Source organism: Lepeophtheirus salmonis, chromosome 6 (genome assembly GCF_016086655.4).
Source record: "Lepeophtheirus salmonis chromosome 6, UVic_Lsal_1.4, whole genome shotgun sequence".
Classification (NCBI taxonomy): domain Eukaryota; kingdom Metazoa; phylum Arthropoda; class Copepoda; order Siphonostomatoida; family Caligidae; genus Lepeophtheirus; species Lepeophtheirus salmonis.
The window spans coordinates 7,726,932-7,743,069 of record NC_052136.2 but is presented as its reverse complement, the minus strand read 5'-3'; the positions used below and the strand labels follow the sequence as shown (position 1 = coordinate 7,743,069).

At 28.3% G+C, this 16,138-nt stretch overlaps 1 protein-coding gene across 1 annotated transcript in view; it reads right to left on the bottom strand.

The window, feature by feature from the left end:
• The window catches only part of LOC121120685 (fibroblast growth factor receptor-like 1), a 60,033-nt gene extending 57,622 nt beyond the window's left edge, over nucleotides 1-2,411 (bottom strand). Inside the window, exons 1-2 of the mRNA XM_040715551.2 lie at nucleotides 2,188-2,411; nucleotides 963-1,087 (exon numbers count right to left, since the gene is read on the bottom strand). Coding sequence (XP_040571485.1) covers nucleotides 963-1,035 — 73 coding nt within the window. The 5' untranslated portion in view covers nucleotides 1,036-1,087; nucleotides 2,188-2,411. The remainder of the gene's footprint in view (nucleotides 1-962; nucleotides 1,088-2,187) is intronic.
• Nucleotides 2,412-16,138: the final 13,727 nt, after the last annotated feature.

The following is a 16,138-nucleotide window of genomic DNA, read 5'->3' as shown; positions in this document are numbered from 1 at the left end:
TTAAAATATTTTAGAAAATTTAAAGTTATCAAAGGGAAACTTATAATTATAAAGTTTTAATTTATAGGTATAGCCTTAGCACCACCACGTCTCGTTAAAAACCTCTAATACTACAAAAATAAGCTCAAACCATATTAAAAAAATTTATATTCCGTGAATGAACCAAATAAAAGTATTTTGCGAAACAATTGAAATAATATGTAATACGCAAATTAATTTGTTAATGTTGGAATAGATTATTAGTCAAACTAAAAAAATCGACTTTACTAAAGCAGAAATTACTTGAACTTGGGTTAAATATTTTTCTGGAAAATAAAATTTGACTCAACTCGAATAATCTAAACTAAAAACTTTGCAGTAATCACTAGAGCCAAATTATTATTTTCACTCGAAAGGACAGTAAAAAATACAAGTAGTTCTTTCGTATTCATGGAAGAGTATGAAATTAATTATTATTATGGATTGAATGACATGAAAAATGACATTTTTTTACAAAAAAAATTTCAAAAAAAAATGACCAAGTCCACAGATATTCATAAAAAAATACATTTTTTGGAAAAAAAACTTCAAAAATTAACATTAAAAATTCAGAGATGTTCTCAAAAAAAATTCAAAAATCCATACCTGCTCAAAAAAAATTAAATTTTTAAGAAAAACATTTGAAAAATTAAGTTCTCTGATTTTTTTTAGAGTTAAACAATTTTTTCGGGAAATTTGAATCTTGGGGGGGATAAAACCCCTTCAGCCCTTTCCCCACGGATGCCCCTGATTATGTTTGTGGAAATTCTCAAAATCAAAAACGCGACAGAATTTGAAAATAAATATATTGTAATAACAAGAACTCAATTTTATGCAGAACTCTAACTCGAAAATTTTGAATTGAATTCAACACTATTTATAATAAATAAAAAGATTATCCATTTAAAGGGGAAAAGTATGAAAAATCCTTCGAAATCCCTTACCTTTAATAAGTGCAATGATGGGTTTAATGGTGATATAGAGAAGCAAAACACTTGGAATAATCTTGGAGTTCATGTTTTACTCCACTCCAAAAATTTGAGAGCGTAATTCACTTGTCTTCTTCAATCTGAAATATATCTGACAATAATGAAATCTATTTATAATGACTTTGTTGTTCTCAAAACAAAACAAAAATATTATACAATTTGTTTTGGAAAACATCAAGGTAAAACAAATAGTGAAATAAATAGCTGTAATAATATGTATAGGTAGGTGTGAATGATATTTAATGAAACCCATGCTTTCAAAAAAAATATATATATTCTTAAACAAACAAGTTTGTGAAAAGGGCATTGTTTTTTAGTTGAAATCTCTGAAAATAAGACATTGTTGCTTTCAAATTATTTTTTTAGTGAGTTTTTAAAAAATTATCGTTATGGGTGATTAAACATAAAATGATTTCAAAAAACTTCCATTTCCCAATTTTTACATTCTAACTCTTTTTCAAAAAAAAAAAAAAAATTCTACAGAAAATATAAATAATAATTAAAGCACTTGTGTAACATTAGATGTAGATGGCATGTTTCTCAATAATTTTGCCTTGATATGTATGAAAATGACCATTATAACTCAATTTTTCAGCTTTGTGGCCTATAGGCATCAAGTATCAATAAACTAGATAGCTAAATGAATATACAAAAAAAAAAAAAAATTAAGCAATAAATCTTAAATAAAGTATTAATTTTTTAAGGTAATTTTTGCTTTATTTTGAAGATGTATGTCTTCACTTTACGACACACTATTATATATATTGTTGTGATCAAAAATCAAAGAAAGTTTTATTTTTCGTGATTTTGCGTAGATAAAAAGCTTTTTCATCGATTCAAAAGAAGATACAAAAATAATTAAAATACTTTTTTAATCTGGAAACATCTACCTCAAAACTATTTTTGTCCTTTATTAAAATCTTTCAAGAAGATAAATAATAGTAAAACGAAAAGATGTGTGATAAAAAATATATTTGAAAAATCACTTGTTTGTCAACCAAAGTTGAAGTTTCTGCTTTTAAAGGACATTTTAATGTTTTTCAAGGAGATCAACATCACAATCCAAGGTCAAATAAATGAGAAATATTGTTGACGAGTATAATTTGTCTATTTACATAAGTATGAAAATCTTCGACTTTTTAATCATTAGGGGTATCAAACTCTCATGGAAGCTTTTTACCTTGAAAATTCATGTATTTTTATCCGCTATTTAGTAGAGGTGAGTCACGATCCGATCCAATGCATCGTTGTTACTATATACATATGTACAAATCACTCTATTTCACTTTATGCAAAAATATGTACAAAAATTGTTTATACTCGTACTATTATTGATAACCTTCACACCGTCCAACAAATTCTAAAAAACTGGTTTCCTATCTATGAAATAAAACTCTTTCCCCCGTGTATTTTTTTTTTTTTTTTTTTTTTCTCGTTCGCTTTCTCGCGTTTGTCGATGTCGGAGAAATCCCTCTTGCTCCTTTTTCCTATTTAAAAAGCGTTAAGTTCAATATGTGTGTAGTTTTTTAGTTCTTTTTTCTTAGTTTTACCTTATATCATAGAACCAGTAAACATGAAAGGATCTCAAGACCTTTGCTTGATATACATTTAATAAATCTTTACTGGGTTTCTTACCAATAAGAATGATTTGCTTAAATAGTTGTGTTTAAGCAGTATGTTATATAGGTACATTATATTTTAAGATTTATAGTGTGTGTTTACAAAACATTAACCTATTAATTATTTTTGGTAAGTAAAGTTACCGATGATGAAATGATAGTTATTTAACTCAATTTTATGGGGATTTTTTTGTTCTCAGTAAAATCTTGTAAAAGTACTCTCAAAAATATTAGCATCAAATTTTGATCTTGCAAATCGCTCCAATTGGAGTTTAAGTGAAAAAAGTAGACGTACATTTTAGAATGGTCTATTCCAAGAAATGGAAAATCTTAAATATTAAAATATGATTTATAAAGTGGAAACTATTGTTGATTCCCGGGAATGATTGATTCGATCATTCCTAAGAATTTTGAGAAAATTCTTTTATTGATTCCCGAATTTTTCTTGGCAATTTTCAGAAAATTTATCAACTCTAGTATTTTAGTTATTCTGAATCTGTAAACAGTCTCTAAAAATTGATTATAGCCTAATGCATATTGTGTTAAATGTAAGCTCAACCAGTTTCATTTTGCTTCTATTATTATTGATCTCATTGGTGCTCAGTTCCAAACAAAATGTCGGACATTGTGGATATGCACAATTCTCATGTAGCAAAGTTTGTGATAATTTTACACTGAATAGAAAAACATGGAAGGGTAAATGAAATTATTCTGGCAAAATTTTAATGGTAATACACAGTTGAATATTGAGACAGGAAGCACAATTAAAAGCAAAGAGATTTCTAAATTTTGAACGGATGATATGGCCGTTTTGAATAAAATTAGAAAAAATGGAAGGTTTTCAACGAGAGCCTTGTTAAAAATACTATAAATTTACAAAACTAAATAGTTTTGAGTTATGAAAAGAAGATCAACCTTTTTTTAGATCAAAATACTTGCACCAATGATGAGGAGCTTCCTGGAAGTTAGAAAAACCATCTAAGTTGGATTGATTGAAATAGAAAAAAACTTTGATTTTGCTCCAAAGAAATCATATTACCTGAATAACTGTTGGAAGTTTTGGTTCTATTGAAAGAAGCTATTTTGATTTTTAAGTAAGAGATTCTTACAATGGCTTTACAAGTTAATACACTTTCAAAAAATTTAAGTTTGAAACAATATTTAAGCCTTTAAATAAGAATTTAACAAGTTTTTTGTGCTTAAATCTCCGTATATTTGATAATAAAATTTGTAAAAAAAAGTTTGACTGGTGTGTAAAGTAAAGTTTTCTTAGTGATGTCAAAAAACGATATGCTACTATTGAAAACTGCGTGTCTGCTTATAACATTTGAATCTTTAATAGTTACAAAAGACAATAGATGCTCAGGTATTTCCATTTCCCTTCGACAAATACAAATTCATTTATTGGAGGTTAACAACAGGTAAATTTAACCAAGATCAACTTTTCTTGGGAATTCCTCTACCATGGTGACATAAGCGAACATTTATTTAGAAAAGGTATTTGGAGACTCCTGTCTGGTTCTCGAAAATATTCTATTTCTATTTCCAAGGCATTCTTATAAAGTTTTTTCAAAGGTTAAGCTAAATTTTAAAACAAAGAAAAATCGTAAATCTTCATAAAAATAAAATCATTTAAAATAAAAGTTACAATTAATTTTCAAAAGGCATTAGATTGTATATTTAAAATGATCTGTTTCAGAGAAAAAGCATCGCAAATAAAAAAATGATATTTCTATAGATGAATAAAATAAACGCTTTATATTTGTTTAGAAGCTAAAGAAAGTCATTTGAAGCGTGAGTAATTGATTTTTAATAATAAAAGAGTATTTGCTTATTCAAATTCTGTTTGAGTAGCAAAATTAATTCAATTTCAATTTTATAAAGGCAAATATCAATCGATGTCAATTGTTGAAATTTTATATTTTCTGTGATTATAATTAATGATTTTGCGTTAAATAAATAAATAAGTAAATTCAATATTTGTATGTAGTTGAATAAATATAAAACTTTTTTACATTAAAATTTTGTAATGGAAAGTGTCTTTTGTCTCAATATAGTTCAAATCAAATATATGTCGTATTAGTTTATTTATTTGGTCGGATAAGATGCAAAATTTTCAAATATACTTACTCTTATATTTTTATTTCTTTTTATATTGGGCTCGAATTAAAATTATCAATATAATAGATAGAACAAAATAATGATTGAAATATTAATAACATAGTACATAAAATAAGGTTTGTAGAAATTTGTCTGGAGATTCCTTGCCATGAAATATAATTCAATTTTGTGGATATTTTTTTTTTCTCTTTTTTTCATCAAACGTTAATTTTCAATTTTTAAGAAGAAATGCCCTAAAACGATGCATTTTGAAATAAATTACAATGTAGTATTTTTAATTCCGGAACATTTTATTACATAATTTTTACAAGTTTATCTCAAATGATCCAGTTATCGAGGGATATTTTTTCGAAATACCTTATTCTCCATTCCTTTTTTTGTATTTGCAAGTATGAAAAAAAGATCGGCAGGCTTGTGTTTCTCTTTAAAATCCTAAAAAAATTCAATTTTCTACTTGTTTGGCAAAATTAGTGAATTTTTTTTTTTTTGCAATTTTCTTTCCGAATTTCGAGTTGGCAATTTTTTATGAAACATAAAAGTTGGACTTCTCACAAGAGAAATCTTTTCGTGAATATATGTTTGTATGTTATTTGAAGTTTATAACATTTTTTTTTTTAATTCATAATAATTCATTTCATTTATATACAGGCGCAAAATTATAAAGCTCACCCACCCATATGGTCTAATTATTAAGAAGAAATAACATTGACCATTGTAATGTGATCAATTGACCATTTGATGTCCTAAATATTTTGAAAATATTTGAAGCCCTTCTTGAAATCCACACCAGGAGCGACAATATAAAAAATTATCAAACTCTGGGACTCAATGAGACGTTTTTTGCAAAGTTAAGAAGGGACTTTAGGCCTCTAAAGGTAATTTTGAGACAACATATATACAAAAAAAGTATCAAATTGCTCGAAAATAATTTAACAACTCTACTTCGCCGGACCGTTAGCCTCCAAACTCCCCGAATCTAAATCCAATGGGGTTTTTGTGTGGGGCATGATCAGACGACAAACCAACCGAATGCCCTTATCAGTTTGATCAAAGGAGTTCATGATTTGCCAAGGGACCAAGTGGTGAAGGCCTTCTCGCACTTTTGGCATCGTATTGAGACTGTAGTTGAGGCTGGAGGTGTATATTTTTTGAATAAAATAAATTAGAATCCTTCAAGCTTTCATAATCTGGTCATAAAAGACAAAGAGTACCTATGGTGATGTGTTGTGGAGTTGTCAAAATCGTAGCTCCTTTTTTATCGGAGTAAAATTGAGGATCAACTCCATTGATAAATACGGAGTGAGGCTTTCATCTTATAGATTTTTGCAGCTAATTTAATGAAACGTTATGACTGCGAATCTGCTCTTCTTCCAAACGTTCTTTTAGTTGTCAAGGATACAAAATCAATTTTCGATTTTTTATATTTTTACATATGGAGTTTATATTGTTTGAGTATCTTTATATTAATGTATGTGTTGTCATCACAGAGAAAATAACATACGAGTACATATAGAGTTGACGAGGCAAAATCAGCCATAAATTTCATAAGCTGATTTTCCCACTCTGAATTTTAACCTAATATATACTACGAAACACAAAAGCTCCCTTAAACCTCTTAAGATCAGAATGTATATTCACTGTGTGCCTCACTTTTCTAAGTTGTCAAGTACAAATCCTTATCACATTTATATTTTTTTTAATCAATGACATTAATGATTAAACAAGTTTAGCAGTAACTACATTTTGAGAAATGAATCTGATCTAACAGGAAGAGATAATAACTTTTGCTAAATTTCTAACTGTTGGAATCTCATAAGGAGAATGAGATTCTTCATAAACTTGATCAAAGTTATGCAATGCAGTTATTTTACAGCCTGGTCAGTCCCAAAAGTTGGTTTGATTACTTTCCCTGTTTGGGGATACTGCTTTCTATTTTCATTGTATCCCCACTTTAAGAAGAAATAAGATATCTTCAAGAAAAGTAGAGCAAGTATTCACCAAAGACAGTTACTAAAACAGGGAAGAAGCTCTTGAATCTGAAAAGAAATTTTTTAAATATATATGCAGTGACTCACACAAAGAAGGGAGTGAGTGTTTGGTAACTATTCCTGGAACATTGACAGTCATTGGAGACATTTTTGAAGTGTCTTAAATCCCAAGAAGAAGCCTAACTAAATGATGCTTCTAAAAATACAAAGTGCTCTGAAAAGTTTCCGACCTAAAAAAGATAGGAGAGATTTTTTCTGAATAAATTTTTTTATAGTATCATTGTAACTTTATCCCCTTCTGCCATCAATGCTTCCATCTTTGAACTGCCCAAGTACTACTCGGCAGTTTTTCTCAGCAAAATAATTGTTCATCAGACACTTTTTGTCTTAGGGTCAATTACTCGGATTTGGATTGATTTAGACTCGTCAAATGTTAACACAACCAAGCTTTATATGTTTGATATTGTTAAATCTATTTACAGGTTTCACATTCAAAAACAAATATTTAAAGACAGCTCCATTTCCACAGAAATTCTCAAATCAACTAACTCAAACAACTTTTACATAACAATGGTACGTCCAAAATGGTTGAAACTTTGGTTAGTAACTTTCAACAGATACTAGATAGATAAACTAACTTTTACTTACTGGTGCTACCATATTCACTTTAAGGTTGAAAACTTTTCAGAACACCCTCATAAGACAATTTGTCAGATATTTGGTCGACAATCTTTTCCATTGAGAGAAAACTGGAGTGAAGATGACCAAAAATTGATTTTGTGGACAGAAAAAAAAATTGAATTGATTTACGAGCAGTACAAAATGAAGTTCTTGAAATCATAGCACTTCATTTTTACGTGATATTATTAGTAATCTTAAATCAGCAGTATTCTTCATCGTCTTAGTAGATGAAACAAATGACGTTTCCATCACTGACGACGGATCGTTTGAATTAGAAAGGTTGATGATACCTTATGGGGACATGAGGAATTCATTAGGTTGCACTCGTTACCAAACTCACCCTCTGTACAAATTGTGTTTATTATAATTTTCCAACAAATTAATTTAAGATTAGAATAGCGCTACATCTATGTCTGGTCATAAGTTTGGAGTTGCTACTAAAATCAATCCATTAAATATCAAGTGTTTATATACACACTGTCATGGGCATTGGACATGTTTTAAATTTAGCTATTGTTAATGTGGTAAAAATATTTACAGTCTCTCGGAAACTTTTGGTACAGCTTATTAAATATGCAAACTTTTAAAAAAAAATCCCCCATAAGAAACGCTAAGTTAAATGCTATCAGGGGCTCTACGGGAAATAAAAAGGTGCTCATCAATTTATATTAACAGGTGCATAGTCCATGTGAAATTTTAGAATCATTGTTAGAAAAATTATATATGGTTTATAAGTTAAAAAAGAGGTTTTGTGAGAACAAAAGCATTATAACATAGGACAATTATGTACATTATATTTTTCAATACAAAGATATTAAAGTTTATGATACATTTTACAATTTAGATTTATACTTTATTTTTGTCAATAAAGAAAATGAATTTAATAAAACTTTGTATATACAGTAATTTTCCTGCTTTTGATTCCACACAGAAACTATGATTTGATATGTTTTGCTGAATATTTTGAATATATTTCTATTATGATTTTTTTAGTTTTAGTTTTATTTAAAAGTTTTATTTATTTTAAATTTCATGATTTACCCATTTAATGCCCTAACTTTTTTTTTTTTACTTTTTCTTCAAAAGTCGTTCTCATTAGAGCTTTAACACAAAATGGTGAGATCAATTTTTAGTTTGTGTAGATTCCTGGTCGTATTTATATATCTTTCCCTGCGCAAGATCTCACTTTTTACGATGACTTCCGTACATCCTTTTCTGGCATTTCCTCTCATTATATAATCAACATTTTCATCCCTTTGCAAAATTAACCTTATTTATTAAGTTAAAAGGATAAATTCATGGAGGCTCCGTAATTAGCTATAGAGTAATATTTAAGTATACTCAACTTTCCTAGCAGCCTAAAAAAGTGTCGCTACAACTACTATTTTGTACAAATATTGATGACATGGTCTTCGTTTTCCACTTAGTGTATGGCTTTGATTCTCCAAACAGACAAAAAGCAGAAAAATACGCAGTTATAGTCTAGATCCAATAAAAGGATAAGAGGATAAAGTTGTTGGTGAACATTTTAAACATAATTAAAAATTATATTTGATAAATTAAGTAATTGAAATTAATTTAGATTTATCATATTTAATATGTTTATCGATACTAACCTCCAAATTTGATTCAAGAATATTTATGTATGTATTATTTATATATATTCGTGACCGGTACATTCATTCGCAGCAAAATACATCACCGAACATTTCAATCCCATTTTAATAAGGAAAATCAATGACAGGGGTTCTACCTCCTAATGTACTTATAAATAATAATATCTAAGGATTCCATTTCAACTCACTATTAAAGATTTATAATAAATGTCCAGAGGGGAATTTTGCTTGGAATGCAATTACTAGGAATAAGAAAACAGATAATCTATTTGCCAAGCAACGTATGTATATACAGGGTCTAATAGATCGATCTGGACAAAGTTTGACATCATCAAGATCAATAACGAGAGTATTATTTTTAGGGTTTACGCCCTTTAGTTAACATAAAAGCATACAATTATAATTTTGTTTCCAATTTGAAAATTGAATCACTGTTATAGTCTATTCGAAAAACCATCACATCAAGTCGAGTCGAAACAAATTCATAAAATTTCAAGGTCAACACTGTAGTGAGTTTTTCCTAGAAAATATATTTTTTTGAGTATAATTAATTTAAATAGCCATAACTAAGACCGTATCAGCGGCCCTGAAATGCAAATTTAATTTTATGAACATGGCAATGTCGTATTAAATTATCTTTTAGTTAGCCTACACAGAAGTAATTTTTAAAAATAAGATATATTTTGACTGATAATAAATAAAAAAATGAAAATTCAAATGTTCTTCATTTTCTTTTACCTAATCGGTCACGAACAGATGAATAGGAACCTTGGAGTTAAATTTAATTTTTAATGATATTTGAGCAACAAATATTTGGAAAATTGCAGTCAGTGTAAATGAAAAAAAAAAAAAAAAGACTATGAATGCTCTTAGTAATGATTCCTCTTTATTTTGAAAGTTATGGCGTATCAGTGGGAAAGGAGTACTGTATATAGTGATGCTAATCAGTGGTATTTTGGGCATGTTAAAAAAGAAACCAAAAATCAACATAGTAACCATGAAAAAATGGTGAATATTTTAAAGGAGATCAACTTAACTGACATGACATTTCATTGTACAGGCAGCTGTTATATGGGATAACGGGAAAAGAAAATAAGCAAGGCCATAGGTAAAAATTACTATGATATGAATCTTCAATTCTTAACCAAGTCCAACAAGAACTTACAATTATAACTAGGCAAAAAATCATTAGAGTTACCATTTGTCTTTTATGAGCGCACGCAAATTTTTAATCAGGGTTCGTATATATCAATAATAGTTTATATGTAGTAGAAAACAATAGTATACTCCTAAAGAATTAAATAATAATGATATCAGTTTAAGAAATGAAAATTTACCCTTCTGGCTACCAGTTTAAAAAAAATAATCGCTGCTGAGCTAAAAATTGCACAGATTATCATCACCGGTGATTTTTGTCTGTAGAAATCTTACACCACGTTACTTATCATATTCTCTCAGTCGTAATTTTAATGTCATCACAATTTTGTTATTTCCAAATCTCTACTCGTATTAACGACATATCTATATATATAAAAAAATAGAAAAATCTGAAATCTTTCCAAATATAAAATAGCTATCAATCAGTATCTCAAAGTACAAGACCATCATATTGGTAAATTAAGATAAACGAGCTGGACTGACATACAATAGGATTTTTAACACATTTTCAATAGAAAATATAGAGATAATAAAGGAGTTACTTCATCAATCATAAAAATGAGCATACGCAGAAATAAAAGCGTTATCAGCAAAAACTAAAGAAGGTTAAATAAATTATATAATAATGATTATAATTGAATAAAATACATATTGAGTTTGTTCAAAGTGCTAAGTTTGAAAAAAATAAAAATAAAATACAAGTATAAATTCTGTTAAGGATTCCTTAGTAATTAGAAACATCTTAATTAGACACTAGCGGTAAAGCTCAGTGTTGTCCGGAGTTATTAGATGTTGACAAACAGAGAACATTTGAGTTAATATTATAGAGTATAATTCTAGGGGTATCCCTAGGGGGTGCTAGAGGACTATAACCCCCTTATATTAAAGATTTTTGTAATTTAATTTAATTTTTCAAACTTTTTTTCTAAAAAAGTTTTATATTAGAAATATTTAAAAAAATTATATTTAAAATTTAATTTTTCAAAGTTTTTCGTGAACAGCGGAGGATTCATGAATTTTTTCCCCAAAATTTATTTTCAAAAAATTTAATTTAATTTTTCAATTTTTTTTTCACAAAATTAAATTTTTTATTAATAGCTAGAAATATTTTTTTATATTCCAAAAAAATTAATATTTGAAAGTATATTCCAAAAAAATTAATATTTGAAAGTATATTCCAAAAAAATTATTTTTGTGAACAGCAGTGGATTTTTTACATATTATGGAAAAATATAATTTTCCAGATTAACTTTGGATTTTTGAAATTTTTCGAAAAATTCCATAAACCAAGCTCCACAAAAATATATCTAATCCTGCAGACACCCCAGAGATCCCTAACAAATACTTAGTATTACTCTCCATGTTTCATGGGCACTCTTAGATGTATTTGCCCAATACATAGATATTCTCACCTCAAGAATGAAAGAATCACAATAACAACTTCAAGAATTAAAAAACATTGTTATGATGCCAACAACAAAAAGAATTGTACACTGAAAAATGCTAAGTATTTATAACTCTAAATATTTGTACTCCCGTATTTTTTTTTTCTTTATTTAATCTAATGCACTCAGCAAGGACTACAAAACCTCGTTCTTACATTGTTATTTCTTAGATCAAGTAGTAACACTAAAAATGAGGTATTTGGAAACATCCAGACAAACTTTGCATATCTTTGATAAATTAAGAAGTTTTAGTTAATTTAGATTTATCATAGTTGAATATTTTTCATTGTTGTATCGATTTTACAACCCTCCAAATCAGACACAAGAATATTTTTGTATATATTGTTGTTTCTATGTTGTTATACATATACTTGTGATCAGTACATTCATTCGCAGCAAATACATCACCGGACATTTCAATGGCATTCCCATTTTAAAAGGGGAAGAGCAATGATAGGGTATACTTCTACCTCCTAAGGTACTAATAACTAATAATATTAAAGGATCACTATTAAAGATTTATGATGACGTCATTTCTAATCCATAAACACTAAAAGACCGGATCACCCAAAAATCATATCTGTCTCCCATAAATCAGTAGTCATTTCTTGAGCTGACTTCCTATTGAAAGGGGCCAATGATCCTCAGGAAGCAGTGGGTAACGATTAGGGCTGGACATCGAGCGAGTGCGAGTAAAATGCGGGAGCGAGATTAATGGTGCTATTAATTAGAGTTATGGTTTAGGAGGGAAGAATATCACGTGATTCTGCTATAGAAATGAAAATTTTCTATATTTTAAGTAACACTAGAACATTTAATATTAAAAATAGTATAAATTTTCCAATTCAGCAATATTTGATTTACTTCGAAAACTCATCGAAAAAAACGTTCATACTTCTATCCTATAGATCTATTAATATTGAGATCTCTTAAATTTCTTCCTTTAAAGTCGCTAATATGATATATTATACAATGAGTAATCAAAACTAACGGCTAGCACTTTAGTTGTAGCAGTAAATTACTAGTAAATTGATAAGTTAAAGTATTATAATGTACTTTTGTGATATTAAGTTAAAATAAAATGAAGAACTGAAAAAAAAATTAACCATTACAAAACTATTAATTAGAAATTTCAATAGAAATTAATTATGACATATGATACAACATCGAATTAAAAATATTAAATATTACAAATATATTCAACAAATTATTAACGACAAATGTAAATTATATATATGTATACAAAATATAATGAGGCATTTTTACACAGAAATAAATTTATTAATTATTAATAGTGTAATACCATGTTCAAATCCATGAAAAATACAGAAACTCTTGAGATATGTTCTCCAAGAGATAGGACCGAAGCCAGATTGAGAAAATCGAAGAACGATACTTATAACATAATCATTCATCTCAAGAGAGCAGATTCGACTCCTCTCTTGCAAAGGAGATTCCAAGATTGCAACATTGAAGAGATCTATTCACGATGACTAGGGAATTTCAATATTTCAAATATAATTAGTATTAACTTTATTTGAATTTGTATGAAGTACGGCATTATATAGTGATATTAATTATTATTATTTGATTCCAAAGTATGGCGTCTTTATCGTTACATTGAAATAGTGAACATTATAAAGATAATTTATCAAAGTATTAAAACGTGTGTTTCTATTAGTAACTTAAATAAGTATGGGTAATTTTTTTAAAAATGCAACGAAAAAAACAATTATATTAATTATAAATTTTTATAGAGGTCATAAACAGAGAATCAGACAAATTTAAAATGACAAATGATACGATATAGAAGTTATTAATATAAAATGTAGGATAAAGTAGATTCTACATATTATCAGTGGCATTATACAACACAAAATGAAATGAGACATTTTTATACATAAATAAATATACTTATTAGCAGAATAGGATATGCATTGACAATGCAGACAAAACTATCAAGAAAAAAGAGGCCCATTATCTTTAGGAGTCAATAATTATCTACTCATTTAGCTTATGGCTGTGTACTATTATTCCGTAGAAGATTTGGAGGAATTTATGAGCATAGGGGCAATGATTCACGAGGTCAGAAGTCACTATCACAGACCTTGAAAGGGAAGGGGCATCTGCACAATGAACGATTTTTCCATTAAGAAGATGAGATCCATTGAGTGAGGCACTCATAGACGAGATCCCTTGAACAAAATATGAAAAGAGGATCTTAAGATGTGTTGCTAGGATATAAAAATGGAAAAATATGAACTCTGAGGGAAAATATATAGATGGAGATTCAATTAAATGTAACCCAGGCGAAAGGGGAACTTTTTTAAGGTATTTGGCTAAAAAAATAAATTATATTCAACATTGCACTAAGGTAAGTGGCAAATTTTAATATTTATTAGAGGGAGATGTTGTACTAGAATTATTAATAAATAATAATAGTAAAAAAGAACAAAAAAGAAAACGTAACAACCGTTTTCCTTTTCTAACCTTAAAAAAGTAATTTCTTTAAACAAATGCGCACATACTTAGTAGTGATCCACTTCGTGAGCCTGCAGCTATTTTGTACAACCCGTGGATGGGGTGTATTATAGTATATCAAAAGGGATCCATGATCTTCAAGGAAGCGGTGGGTATTGATCCACCTTATGGACTAGTGGTTCTCTTACACAACCCGTGGGCCGGAGTGTATTATAATATATTAAAAGGATTCCTTGGTACTCACGATAGTGGTTGCTATAGGTTTTGATCCCCCTTAGGGACCAGCTGTCCACCTGCAAAATCTATAGGCCGAGGTACATTTTGCAAACTAGAATTGAGTCTCTCGTGAAATTTATTATCATACAATAGTTTGATAGTATGAATACAATATAAATTTCAATGGAAATAAAGTTGATTATCAAATTGCATGCAATGAAATTGTTGAACAATCAACTTACCCACAATCATTTCACCTGACAATGGAAATGAAGTTAAAATGACCATTGATCACTCTATTAAAAAAATTTAATTCCCCGGGCATTTTGCAAAAAGCCCGATTTTCTACATTGACCGTAACATATATATATATAAAATATACTTTGTTTCTGTATGTGGATCCTGTTATAGCTTCCCACACTGTTAGACCTCGGAGGCTTAAATTTTGTATAGGTCCCTCTATTGAACCTGGTCAGGCTAAGGCTAAGAGTACCGATTTTCTAGGGCACTGATATAAGGGGAAGGGGCTTATTCCATACCTGAAACACAAAACTGATTTTTAAGCTCCAGGAGACTAGATAAAGTGTCAAGTTATAAGCCCAAAAGTAACAAGCATTTCAAAAAACAACTATACAATTAATGATATTTTCTAAATTTATTCAAAATCAAAATAGTAATTGGCAAAATAAAAACTTGGTGAAAATTGCAATTTACTTTTTTTTTTTTTTTTTTTTTTTCAAAAAAATATATTTCCAATGGAATATTAGATTCGTAAATAGTACAAAGATTGGTAGAAATTTGTCTGGAAATTCGTTTGTATATAAATATGACACATAATAATTGATGTTTATCTAAAATATCTGACATTTTCTGAATATTTTTTCATTTTTTTCTTTTTTTTTCATCAACCGTCAATTTTCAAGAAGAAATGCCTCAAACAATGTATTTTGTAGATACAACTGGACTCTAACAATAAAATAAGTATTTGCAATTTCCAAAACATTTTATCAATATTTTTTGGAATATTTGAAAAAAAAATGAGCCAGTTATCGAATGTTACTTTATTCGACGATATTATTCTCCATAATTTTATTCTTTTTTCTAAGAAAGAAAAAATCTTGGTATATTTGTCTTTACATTTTCAATAAATGCTATTTACTACCTTTTTTGCAAAATTAGTGTAAAATGTTTTTTGTCATTTCCTTTGCGAATTTAGATTTGGTCATTTTTTGAGAAAAATATAGAATTAACTTCTCATTTAGACAATTATCTTATACACATATATTGGTATGTTATTTGAAGTTGTTTATAACATATTTTTTTAAACTTTCATAACAATTAATTTCATATATAAATATATATATAGTATACAAGCGCTCTATTTTAGTGCTCGCCCGGACTGAAGGGTTCTAAGTATTAAGAGCAAATTGACGTAGTTCAATGGGCAACACTCTCGGAAGAAAATATTTACTTGAACTCTAAGTGCACAGGTTCGTGCCTCAGTCGTTCCTAGAGAAGGAAATATACTTCATGTGTATGTACTTTAAAGAAGATTCTTATGTCAGATCATAGACTTTCGAAATATACTGATCATTTTCATTCAAATGTATACTTAATATGTTTTAAAAGATAATGGGGAAAAAATTAAAATTCTACCTTTTTTTAAATATAATTAATTTTATAATGTTTAATTATACTTAATTAGTGAAACTCCATCTAACCAATTAAAGGAATATTAAAAAAGATCAAATGACATCAGCCATTGTCAATGTGTTTCTCCGCTCCCTCCTTCGCCCAAACAAAGCT